This window comes from Plecotus auritus (genome assembly GCF_963455305.1).
Source record: "Plecotus auritus genome assembly, chromosome: 11".
Taxonomy (NCBI): Eukaryota; Metazoa; Chordata; class Mammalia; order Chiroptera; family Vespertilionidae; genus Plecotus; species Plecotus auritus.
Window position 1 is genome coordinate 18,672,901 of NC_137777.1, and position 12,553 is coordinate 18,685,453.

The following is a 12,553-nucleotide window of genomic DNA, read 5'->3' on the forward strand; positions in this document are numbered from 1 at the left end:
ATCCTTCGAGTAATGGGCAGGATATAAGGGCATAACATTAATGATGAAATGTCTCTTGACTATATGCAAGCTCAAATACAAGAAAATAACACTGACACAGAAATATTAGGGCCAAGTATTATATAAACAAGTCAACTGCACAGCAAAATCTATTGCCTGTATATCATTAGCCTAAATTAAGTGCAATAACTTTTGCCACCTGAACCTTTTGCCCCTCTCTATTGCACAAATACCTTGATCATCTCAAGCACTTCCGTATGATGACAATATGAATCACACTGGAATTTAAGTAAAACTCTGTCATTATTTCCACTAAAATGTGTGTGTGTGTTTTCTTCCTACGCCCTGATCCTGGAGGCTTTCCACAAGTACAGCTCTGGGTCATTCCAGTAGCTGGAGAATATTTACAGGAAATCTCAGTGAGCAAACTGCCTGTGCCTCTTATCAACACCAGCCAAAGTCCCAGAGAGGTGTCTGATGAGGAACATAAGTTGTTCTAAGAACTCACTAGGGGATTTATACTTGAGACTCTCTTATCTCATGAGGAAAAAAAAAAAGTCCTCTGGAAGTGGAGGGGTGGGGGGAATCTACCACTGACACCATGTGTGCCCTATTAAAGTTGTTTTTATTTTAGAGTGCTATAAAAATTGTTGTATATATTTTACATTAAGATCAGAGTAGCTTACTGCTGTGTAAAATTCATAAAAGAAAGGCTCCTTTGGAATTTTCCTGTCCTTGCCTTGTTGCACACAGAACATCGGGCCTTCGGTGGCATATGCAGTTGAGAAATCCTTTTACAAGGACCCATAAAAGAGATGAGTACACGGTGCTCCCGACTGTAATTAAGTGGGGCTGGTGCAGACTGCAGATGGGAAGCTGCAGAGAAGGACACCAAGGTGTGGCTTCTTGCACTCACGCCTCCCTGGGCCCTCCGGCAAGCCAGGCTGGCACCAGGACAGGCTCAAAATGAAATGGGGAGAAGCGGTTGCCTTATAGCCCGCCTTCAGCTTCCACGGGATGGGTCCTTTGCACGCCCCAAGACTCCCGCGTCTCAGTCCAAGACGGCGCGTAGTTTGCACTCTCTGGACATTCTGTGATGTCCCGGGCACATCACATTGCAGCCCACTTTTCTGCTCTTCCACTTCCTCAGACCTGTACCCTCTAAAATGTGACAATTAGGTCTGAAAGAAATCATTGCTAAAATAAGACCCCCAGAAAAACAAAAACAAAAAACACCGACAACAGGTGTGAAGTTATCACCTACCCACTTTCCAGCAAACAAGAAAAAAAATTAAAAAGTGGTGGGTGGAGGGTGCAGAGAGGGTGGGCATACTTCCCAAGATGCTGCCTAAAGTTCATTGTTAAGATTGCTGAAGCAGGAATTACAGATGTTTGTTTGTTTGTTAATCCTCACCTGAGGATATTTTTCCATTGATTTTTTTTTGAGAGCGTGGAAGGGACTGGGAGAGACAGAGAGAGAAACATCGATTTGAGAGACACATCAATTGGTGGCCTCCTACAGGTGCCCCAACCAGGGTAGGGATTGACCCTGCAACTGAGGTATGTGTCCCTGATGGGAATTGAACCCAGGACCCTTCAGTCTGTGGACCAGCATTCTATCCACTGAGCCAAACCAGCTAGGGCAGAATTCCAGACACTTGAGCTGCTGAGAGAAGTGTTTGAGGGCAGGTGGATCTTGGCTAACCATCAATCCTATCTAATAAAAGAGCAATATGCAAGTTGACCATACCTCTGCTACACCCGCAAGCCACGCCACCAGCCAATCAGGAGCAAGTATGCAAATTAACCCAACCAAGATAGCTGTGGCCACAGAGAGAGCAGGACGCTTGGGTTGCCCCCGGCAATGGAGGAAGCCAAGCTTTCTGCCTGCCCTGGCAGGCCCAGGCCTCCACTCAAGGCTACAAAGTTTCAATTATAGAAGATAAATAAATCCTGACAAAAATGGCTGCAGCCACAGAGCGAGCAGGAGGCTTGGCTCCGCTCAAGGCTACAAAGTTTCAATTATAGAAGATAAATAAATCCCAGATATCAGGGCCTCCGCTTGGGTCACCGGGGGCAGGGGGGGCGTGGCTGGTTTGCAAACCACCACAGGCCCCTTGCCCAGGCTGCCCCACGCCCCAAGGGAACCCCCACCCTGATCCAGGACACCCTTCAGGGCAAACCAGCCGGCCCCCACCTGTGCACCAGGCCTCTATCCTATCTAATCCTATCTAATAAAAGGATAATATGCAAATTGACCATCACTCCAACACACAAGATGGCTGCCCTCATGTGGTCAAAGATGACTGCCCCCATGTGAACACAAGATGGCCACCACAAGATGGCCAGCAGGGGAGGGCAGTTGGGAGGGAACAAGTCTGCAAGGCAGGGCAGTTGTGGGCGATCAGGCCAGCAGGGGAGGGCAGTTGGGAGGGACCAGGCCTGCAAGGGAGGGCAGTTGGGGGTGATCAAGCCTGCAGGGGAGGGTAGTTAGGGGTGACCAGGCCTGTAGGGGAGGGCAGTTAGGGGTGACCAGGCCTGTAGGGGAGGGCAGTTAGGGGTGACCAGGCCTGCAGGGGCAGGCAGTTAGGGGCAAACAGGCTGGCAGGGGAGTGGTTAGGGGGTGATCAGGCTGGCAGGCAGAAGTGGTTAGGGGTAATCAGGAAGGCAGGCAGGCAAGCAGCTGGGAGCCAGCAGTCCTGGATTGTGAGAGGGATGTCCGACTGCCCGTTTAGGCCCGATCCTATCTGGATCGGTCCTAAACGGGCAGTCGGACATCCCTCGAGGGGTCCCAGATTGGAGAGGGTGCAGGCTGGGCTGAAAGACACACACCCCCGTGCACGAATTTCATGTACCAGGCCTCTAGTTTAATATAATAGTTATACATTAACATTTGAAATGTGGCTGCCTCTGGGTGACTGTCCCAGTTTATAAACACTATGAAATAACCTTACAATTAGTTGCCATGTATCCAGAGGTACCTGGGAGACAGTACAATTTGCTCAGTTTAAAATAACTAACACAGTCACTGATTTTAAAATATAATGAAGTATTTAGCATTGCAGAGGGGAAGCAAGAATGCCCCCCTTTTCAGATGCTGTCTTCTTCATATAAAAATTTCAATACCTACATTCCAGACAGCCATGAAAGTTTCAAAAGAAAATAGGTTTTACTCTTATCCCCTCTTCCAAACTATTCTTGAGGTTGGCATGTATAAAACAGACCACATAAATTGCAACTCAAATGTAAACAAAATGTAGAGAAATAAAAAACACATGTCTAAAGCATATTTTCTTGACCCTTATCCTACTGAAAATGTGCTTATTTCCTGCTCTCAGTTTAATCCATCACAATCTACAACCATATTTAGTTATATTATCTAATACCTAGTCCACATGTTGCTGTCAATTTATATACAAAAAACAAAAATTAGAGAGGGCTTATTACTATTGCTTTTTAAAAAGGAAATGTTTGCAGAAATTAAGGTTCTAAATTACTAAAAAATATTTTCTTTTGTTTCCTACCAAGTTAAAAGCCACTTTAAAAAAAAAGAGAGAGAGATAATGGTCAAGTAAGGTCTCATAAGAGGAATAAGTTATTTTCCAATAGAAACAGTACATAGTAGCAGATTTCATATTTAAGTTTTAACACACTCCTAAGAAAATATTAGGGCTTAAAGAATTGCACTATATTGTTACTAACAATTGTGGTATGGTGAACTGAGGTAGCCAGGAGGAGAAGGGATAAAAAGCTATCTAAGCTCATGTCAAAGCACCACCTAAATTACTTTAACTGTCTGACTGCTTCTATGTGTCAGAAAGAGAAAAACCATGTGGGGCACAGAGCGGCTAGGTGTGGGGGTGGGGCGCGGATCCCAGCGCTTCTGTGCAGACCAGGGAGCAAAGGGACAGAGATGGAGCTGGGTGGGACTCAACATAAGGCAGCCTCAGCGAGAGGGTGACTTTGAAGGACTAAGGATAAAAACAACAACAACAAAAAAAAAACACACACACACAAAACAAAACCAAAAAATAACAAGCTTGAAGTCACTCTTTTTAACCCCAACAAACTGAGGATGAATGACAGTAAAATGATAGAAGAAGAGGTCTTAGTAGGGGCAGCTGAACCAAAACAAAGCCAGTGAGTGGCTCAACACTTCGGCATTTACTAAGTGACCTTTGGGGTATGTTCCACTGGCTGTTTCAAGTTGGAAGATACTGGGAGGGGGTGGTGATGGCAGAATGCCCTGGAGTGTTTTTTTGCGTGTTTTTTTTTAAGTATTTGTAGAGCAAAAGTAAAATGATGTGTCTGTTGGAGGGAGAAATAGTTTAAAGTTGGCTACTTCAATGGTGGACAACCATGGCTCTGTCCTTGATTTTTATTATAAGGAACAAGAAAAAGGCAGGGGAAAACTTGGGTTTCCTAGGCAGCAAAATATTGGTCCTACTCTTGGCTCTCCCACTAGAAACTTGCTGTGCATCACCTTGGTCCAGTCAGAGCCTCCCTAAATCTCAGTTCCCTCCTCTACTCTATGCAAGTGGGACAATCAAGATGGTCACATAGCATAGCCATTGAGTCCGTAGCTAAACAACTGTCCCTAGGTCTATCCAAAGCTCTCCTTCATTCAGATGTATAACCAAATGGTACTCCCTCAATTCCTCTGAATACCCTACAAAAAATAGGCACTCCCACCCAACTCTTTCACTGGCTCCTTATCCTGCTTTATTTTTCTTCACAGCCTCTATCTCCGCAGAAAATTATGCACTCATCCACTTCTTTATTGCCATGATTCCCATTAGAAAAGCTCTATAAGGACTCATTATGCCTAATGATTGATACACAGCCATGTTTGATAAATGTCGAATGAGTACATGAAAATTAGTTGTCATGAGACCTTATAAAACAGTGAGTCCCATACAGATAGGACAGGACATCTCAGGCTGAGGTTATGTTGGCCAACCCTGTGAAGGAGTGGAAGAGTACAGCCACTTCCAAATGTCAGCATTTCCCCCTGTACATGAGCATCTGCCAACACTGTCCCTCCACAACCATGATTTAGTTTTTCCATTTGTTATTTAAATATAAATATATAATGGTAGCATGCTTATATTTTTCTATTAATGTATTGCCTAATATACAACATGGTTCAAACTCAAAATTCCTTTCATTTAAAGATTCAAGTTATAGCCCGGCCAGCATGGCTCAGTGGTTGAGCATCGACCTATGAACCAGGAGGTTAGAGTTTGATTCCCGGTCAGGGCACATGCCCGGGTTGTGGGCTCAATCCCCAGGGTCAGGTGTGCAGGAGGCGGTCAATCAGTGATTCTCATCATTGATGTTTCTATCTCTCTCTCCCTCTCCCTTCCTCTCTGAAATAAAAAATAAAAAAATGAAAAAATAAAGATTCAAGTTATATGTTAAGAGAACAACTTAGTTGCAACAGGGTGAATTCTATTCATTAGTGAGCTCAGGGTGGAAGAGGGGGAAGGCAGTTATATCTGCAGTGAGTATGGGCTTCATTTTTAAGTAGTCCATTATTTTCCCCCTTGTTTCCTATATGCATTTTCTCAATATATTTTTCCTCTCACTCATTATCCACCTTTCTCCTTTCACCATGGTTTGTTTAAGATCTTCTCTTTTTTACCCTCCTGCATCTTGGTAGATAAACAGGTCATATGTGGATTTAAAGTCTCGCATAGTCTTTGAGGGTTGACTACCCATGAGAAAGAAAGAGGAGGAAGAAAGAGATTGAAAGCTGCCTGATGTGAAAGTCTTGGCACATGCCCAGTGCAGCTACTGAAAAAGTGTTCAGTTCTTTGTTTGTAAAACAGCGATCCTGGGCTTCCAGTCTCTTCCTCGCCCTGCACATCTCGGCCACAGAACTTGCCCAGATCTTCTAACAATGAATCTTAGAATCACTGGGTTTGAGAACTGGGCTGGATCTTACAGGTCGCCTACCCTCATACCCTCCAATTAACAAATGAGGAAATAGAGGCCAAAAGAGGTTAAGTGTCTGGCCGAGGGTCACAGAATTAATGGCATGACAGGGTACAGAGAACCAGATCTCCTGATCGCCAGAACAGAATCCTGAAAAAAGTAGCGTCAGCAAAGCCCAAGAAACTCTACAGGCTATTGTCACCAGAAATGGAAGAAAAGGTAACTGATTTAAAAGAGAAGTTTGGGAAGGAACACCGAGTAACTTCAAGTGTAAATCAATCCATGACTTAGGATGTTTTCAGATAATTTTCTTTTAAAAGCCAATAAGCATCTGACCATTAAGGGGAAGATATGCTGAAGCATTACACCATTTTTTTTTAAAATCTTGCATCCATTATTTTCTTATTTTTAGTAGTTTTTAATGTAATATCTTATATACTTAGTGACTATTCCACTGCATTGACCTTTAACTTGTGCCTTCCAGTAATCGAAAGCAGCTGATTTTAATGTGCTGGTGCTTTAGTGTGAAGGAGGTGAAGGCAGTGTTTGTGTGCAATCAGGTTAAGAATGGCTCCAACAGCAGAAAAATCCATACATATGTTGAAAAGATCTGAAAAATGCCTGTATTCCCAACCTGATTACGACTTACATTTTTGCATGGTTTGTCAAAGCAGATCACTAAAATCAAATCAAGATGTAAAATGGGCTGAAGCGGTTTTCTTCTCCATTCTTCCATTAATCACCGTGACCTACTGAAGAAAGTAACTTTTTGCTCTCTCACCTGAGGCAAGGTGGGATACGACACTGGAAGTTATGCCTATTTTTATAAGTTGGTGCTCAAGTTCCAAAATTAATTTTCTAGTTGTAATTTCTTACATTTTAAAATAGAAGTTATTTTATTGCAGAGTAACTTTCCATTTCTATCAACAATTCTATTGTAGGTCCCTTTTTATAAAACAATAAAACAAGTTTCCATATACCCTTTTAGACCTACTAACGTCATATGAAAATTGAATTTATTCAACTGAAAAATGTAGATTTGGGAATTAAAACAATGGCCAGTCTCTCCTAATAAATAATACTTGATAAAACCTAAATATGAATTAAATCAGAGTTCATTACTGGTTATCAAAAAGAGAATATTAGCAGATGATATATACGCATTTGTTTCAGCATAATTTACATTGCTGACAGTGTCGGGTTGTACTCTGTAAGACAGTATACTGTTGTTAGTAGCACAAAAACTGTGAGTGCAATAAACATTACAAGTTAACAATCTAGCTGTTATCTACTAATTCTCAAGCAAGACTGGGGCTAGGTCAAAATAGTGGGAGGGGAATATTCTGGCTCTTGTTACACATAAGCATGTTTGTTATAGGAGCATTTTCAGGTTAATTTTTGCTATTAACGTAAACCACAATTGGGGGACCACATCGCTGGAAGAGAAATGGGGGGGAGGGTAGTTATATAAACAATATACAACAAAGGAAGCCTTTCTTTCCAATACCTGAATACATCAGGTTTGTTTTTAGGCATGAGGTTGCAGGTTAAATGCTCTCAGCTATCCAAGAAGTGGCTTATTAGTTTTGTAAGAAAATATTTTCTTATATTTTGACTGAAAAATACTCAGTTTAAAGTGAACAAAACCATCCTTGTTAGTGAAAAGCAAACCCCAAAAAAACTTTGTTTCAAAGACCCAGCAAAGCAAAGCAAAACTAATTCAAGAGGAAAAGCTGCCTTCCTAATAGTAGCTTCTGAATCTGGATCTAATAGTTCTCAAAGGCCGACTGGAGTCTTCAAGTCTTAAAGGTTTGTCTTCTTCCACGGATCATAGACATTCTCTATGGGGCAGCATAATACGGATGTAAATCCATTTTAAGCCGATAGGTATTCTCTCTCTGGCCTGTAACCACAAAACTGAAAAACTGTGCCCCAACAGAAAAAAATAAAATAAAGACAAACAAAAATTTTGATTATTTCACAGGGCAATTTTCCAAACACAACTTCTTTGCTTTTCTATGCTGTAGACTAGAAAAACCCCAGCTTCATCTCCAACAACGTAGCATCCACTAGTGATAAACGATAACAAGCGATTACGCTTTAAGAACCGCACCGATGGCGCTGAGAACTCCATCCCACACAAACTGACTCGGCTCCAGCCGGCACCTGAGCTATGTACGCGTCTCCTAATTTGTAAATGGGCCTAATCCTGTTATTACAGAATAATTACTGCAAATCAGCACAATTACTACAAAGACATGAATAAACACACACATACCAGTAGCTGTTTTCTACAAATTATTATCAAAACAAAGAGAACCGGCTAATTGTGGTAACATTAAGACAACGTTTATTCCTCCCAGTGTTTGGGCAAGTTTATTTTAAGTTGTCATCTTCAACTAGTAATGATGCCGATGATTTTACAGATGCCATAAACCTTTCTAATCTAAACTCTTCTCAGCTGAAAGTTGGCCGCTTCCCTCAGAGCAACATCTGCAAAAGCCTGATTTCATAAGACCTACTTGTATGGTACATTAGCCAAAAAAAGACACACACACACGCTCTTAGAAATCTCAATTTGGAAAGCCCGTTTGTAATCCACTCTTCTAAATTATTACCAAGGTATTGTGAAAGTAAATGAAATATTCCCTCTCTACTCTTCACAGTGTAAGCATCCATCTTTAAATAAGAATAATGTGGGATCTGACCCTCTGACCAATGTTTTTATCAGGTTTCCTCTATGGAGAAATATTCATTATTGGGGGTGGGGGTAGGGAAGAGGCAAATTCAGAAAGCACATCACCCACGGTATTGACTACCCACACTCACCTCCGGGACAGTGCCTCATGGCCATCTTACATCTCCTGGATTCGGCAATGGTTGGACATGGTATTGTATCTTTTGCTGGCTTTTTAACGATTTGCCGTGTTCTGGTTTCCAGACCCCACTTAAATCCACATGTGCGATTATTTCTGCTACAAGTTCCCCATTCACTCCAATGACCAACTTCACATCCTTCTAAATAAAGATTAAAAATAAACAAAACAAATACAAATAGTTTGGAACCCATCTGCTCCACTATCATCAAATTTATATACTCTTCCCACTTTCAGATTCCCCAAATTAAGTTGTGCAACCCACAAAGACTTATATTCGCCTTTCAAACTTTAATTCTTTGAGCCATAGGGTTACTTTCATTTACAATAATTGCCACATAAGTAATTTTAAAACTAGTACTTTCAATTTGTTTTAGTTCATTTTTTGAAGAGATGCTTCTGGTCCATTCTAAAGACACTGGAATATATAATCTCTGAAAGATTCAATAGCTAAAATCTACAGCCAAAGATACGATTTTCATATTATGACAGAAGAAAAAACTTTTCATGTTAATTCCAAATGCCCCCACTGAAATACACAAGTGTGTTAGTTTTACTTTGAAAGTAAGTGTTTGGGCCCGACCAGTGTGGCTCAGTGGTGGAGCATCGACCTATGAACCAGGAGGTCACAGTTCCATTCCTGGTTAGAGCAGTAGGGGGCATGAAGGAGGCAGCCAATAGATGATTCTCTCTCATCATTGATGTTTCTATCTCTCCCTCTTCCTTCCTCTCTGGAACCAATACACACACACACACACACACACATATTTATATGTATTTATATTTATATGTATTTTAAAAGTAAGTATTTGGTGAAAAGGATAGGGTTTGGTTTTTTTTTGTTTTGTTTTGTTTTGTTTTGTTTTGTTTTTTGCATTTTCTGATTATCTCAATTCTTTCAATGCGTGTCAGGAAACCACAGTATGTATTTCCCATTCCCTAAATTGGTACTATATATTATTATAGTATGAAAAGTAAACAAGTATGGTTAGGTATATGAAAAATGTATGATTTTTTCTAGTTTACATATCTGCTTTTAGCATCCCCTTTTATAAAATCATAAAGCGGAAAAGTGGGCTAGCCTACAATCTCCTCGGGTGAGGTTGGGGAATAAAAGGACAAAAATTGGTAAAGTTAAACCTCCTCATCAAATTCCCCATTAAAAAGCCGTGACACTACCAGGGTACGGCTCACGACCAGGGTCCACACACAATATTTCAGCATTCCAGATCTTAGCAGGCATGATCATGGTTACTCTTTGATGTTTCAAAGCTATTCAAGATGATTTGTATTCAGGGGAATGCATAGGATGCAATTTGTAATTTGTTTATCTTTGAGGGTTTCATAAGAGTTCCCATTGACTGTCTCGAAGGGGCGTAGATCTTGCCTCTCAAAAGCAAACTCAACATTCTCAATATGCTCTTCTAGTGGCTTTCCAATGTTTAATGGGGTGTTGCCTGTATGAATGTATTCACTCGCACACAAATAGGAACATAAGTACACATTTCTTCATAAACCTCTTCTTTAAATGTGTTCTCTGCAAGCTTTTGAATATATAATTACTAGAGGCTGGGTGCATGGATTCGTGCACTGGTGGGGGGCATGGCCTGTGGAGATCAGCCCGCTGTAGGAGCACCACTCAACCCGGTCAGCCCCCTGAATTGAGTATTTGCCCCCCAGGTGGTCAGTGCGCGTCATAGTGACTGGTTGCCTGGTCGTTCTGGTCATTCCGCCGCTTGGTCGCTGGGCTTTTATATATACAGATAGACCATTTTAGCAATATTTCTTTAGGAAAAAAAGTTCTCAATTTTCTCTTAAGTCTCCATTTCAAGGAGATGGAAAGTATCATACTACATAGCTCTCTTGTACATCATATCAGATGTATAACATGCCAAATAAAATTCAGGGATAGGGAGTAGTGAAGATGCCATTGCACCTAAGAACAGATTCAGGCATTCATCAAAAGGCAGGTACTGACAGAACTTTACCTTTTAATTGGTAGTATAAAAGCCAAAACCATATAAAAACTACATAAAAACAGTGAAAAAGTAGTATAAAAACCAAAGTGTTTTCAAACACTCAAAAAATACACAATTTATAAAATGTGTATTTCTCATTATTATTCACAAACAGTATATATGCATATATTAAATTATGCATTCTAGCTATATAAATTTAGTAAAGGTAAAACTGTTTTAATGCACTTTGCAACATACAGTCAATCATCAAAATATATTTTGCTCAAAATTTTTCTTCCCAATGATATTTAAAAAACAAATGGTTAAGAAGAGCCCTAATTAATATACATAAAAGTGATAGAATCATTAATAACATGTTACTGCTTGAAATTTTTATTTTTATTTTAAGCAAAATGTTTTTATCTAACAGATACTAATAATTTTTAAGATAAGTAAGAAATAGATGTATTACACATATGATAAAAAGCATTATCAGCATCTAAATAGTTTAATCTAGCAAATGTACAACTTGCACATTTTGTAGCAAGATGTAATATATAAAACAACGCAATGTCATGATGCCTATAGAATTCAGAAAGTCAGCTAAAAACTCAAATAATTTTTAGTTCTAATTAACAGCAAGACAACCAATTTGTTTTAGGTTAAATAACCCAGTATGCATTTCCCCTTCCCCAAGAAACAGGTGTAAAAAGTTGCAGTTTGAAAGTTACACAAAAAACTACTTACCCACACATTCCATGGTTTCATCTAATGGTGCAAAACCATCTGGGCATTCATCAAAGCAACGGCCTCTATGCAAATAAAAGCCTACTTTGCACTTGGTACAAAAGTCTTTGCTAAAGCAAGAATCACAGTTTTCTATTCTGCATCCTAAAAACAATTTTAAAGAGAAAAAGAGAAAATTTCAGTCAAAGAGAAATGCACTCCTTTTACAAATAAAACTTTCACAAACTCATCGGTCAGATCAATTGAAATTCTAGTGGTCAGAGCAATATGTGTTCAACTCCTTTGTTTCCTAATGCCATCTCATTCTGAATCACTCCTACCTCTTGCAACAGCTCACCACATCAATAAGCTAAGACACGGCTCCAGCCCAAGGCCCTGGGCAGCCATGAGACCCTTCTGAAATGTTTGCAACTCCAAATGGGATTAAAAAGGATGTAAAAGAAGAAGAAAACACCCCCACTACAAATTACATTGCTGCTGGGACTGAAATCTTCTCTGCTCTTCAAAAGACGTACAACGGAAAACATACAAAGGGGGACACTCTAATCAGGATCTTCTGCTTCTGGACAATTAAAATTCTGTTTATGTTCGTCAGTGCTGGCATTTACTTTCATCAGAGGGTTCCTTAATTTGGAGGGGTAGTTCAGGTCATTAGAACGAAAAAAAAAAAAAAAACACGTAACAATGTGCCAAAGGCTTTATATGCATTTCCATTTAGTTTTCATAAGAATCCTACAAGGAGGGCAGTACTAACCCTATTTTGCAAATAAAGAATTTGAGACTAAGAGAGATTAAGTCCTAAAGCTAGTAGTGGGTTCTGACAGCCCTCAAAACTGATTGCCTCCTACATCTGGGCTCCTTTTTCTGACCCGCTAACTAAATTTGGCGAGAAGCAGTTTGTGAAGCAGTGCTTTCAGGCCTGCTCCCTGTGGACTTGAACCCCAGATCTGCCCTGACCAGCTCTGTGACTCCAGACAACTACATGCCTCCCTGAGCCGCTCGCTGTTTCCCTCTGTATAAAACAGAGACATCACC

The 12,553-nt window shown here is 40.5% G+C and overlaps 1 protein-coding gene across 1 annotated transcript in view; it reads right to left on the reverse strand.

Moving 5' to 3' along the window:
- RSPO2 (R-spondin 2) overlaps positions 1–12,553 on the reverse strand; it is a 146,093-nt gene that overhangs the window by 45,066 nt on the left and 88,474 nt on the right. The window contains exons 4-5 of the mRNA XM_080646682.1: positions 11,519–11,662; positions 8,767–8,955 (exon numbers count right to left, since the gene is read on the reverse strand). Coding sequence (XP_080502808.1) covers positions 8,767–8,955; positions 11,519–11,662 — 333 coding nt within the window. The remainder of the gene's footprint in view (positions 1–8,766; positions 8,956–11,518; positions 11,663–12,553) is intronic.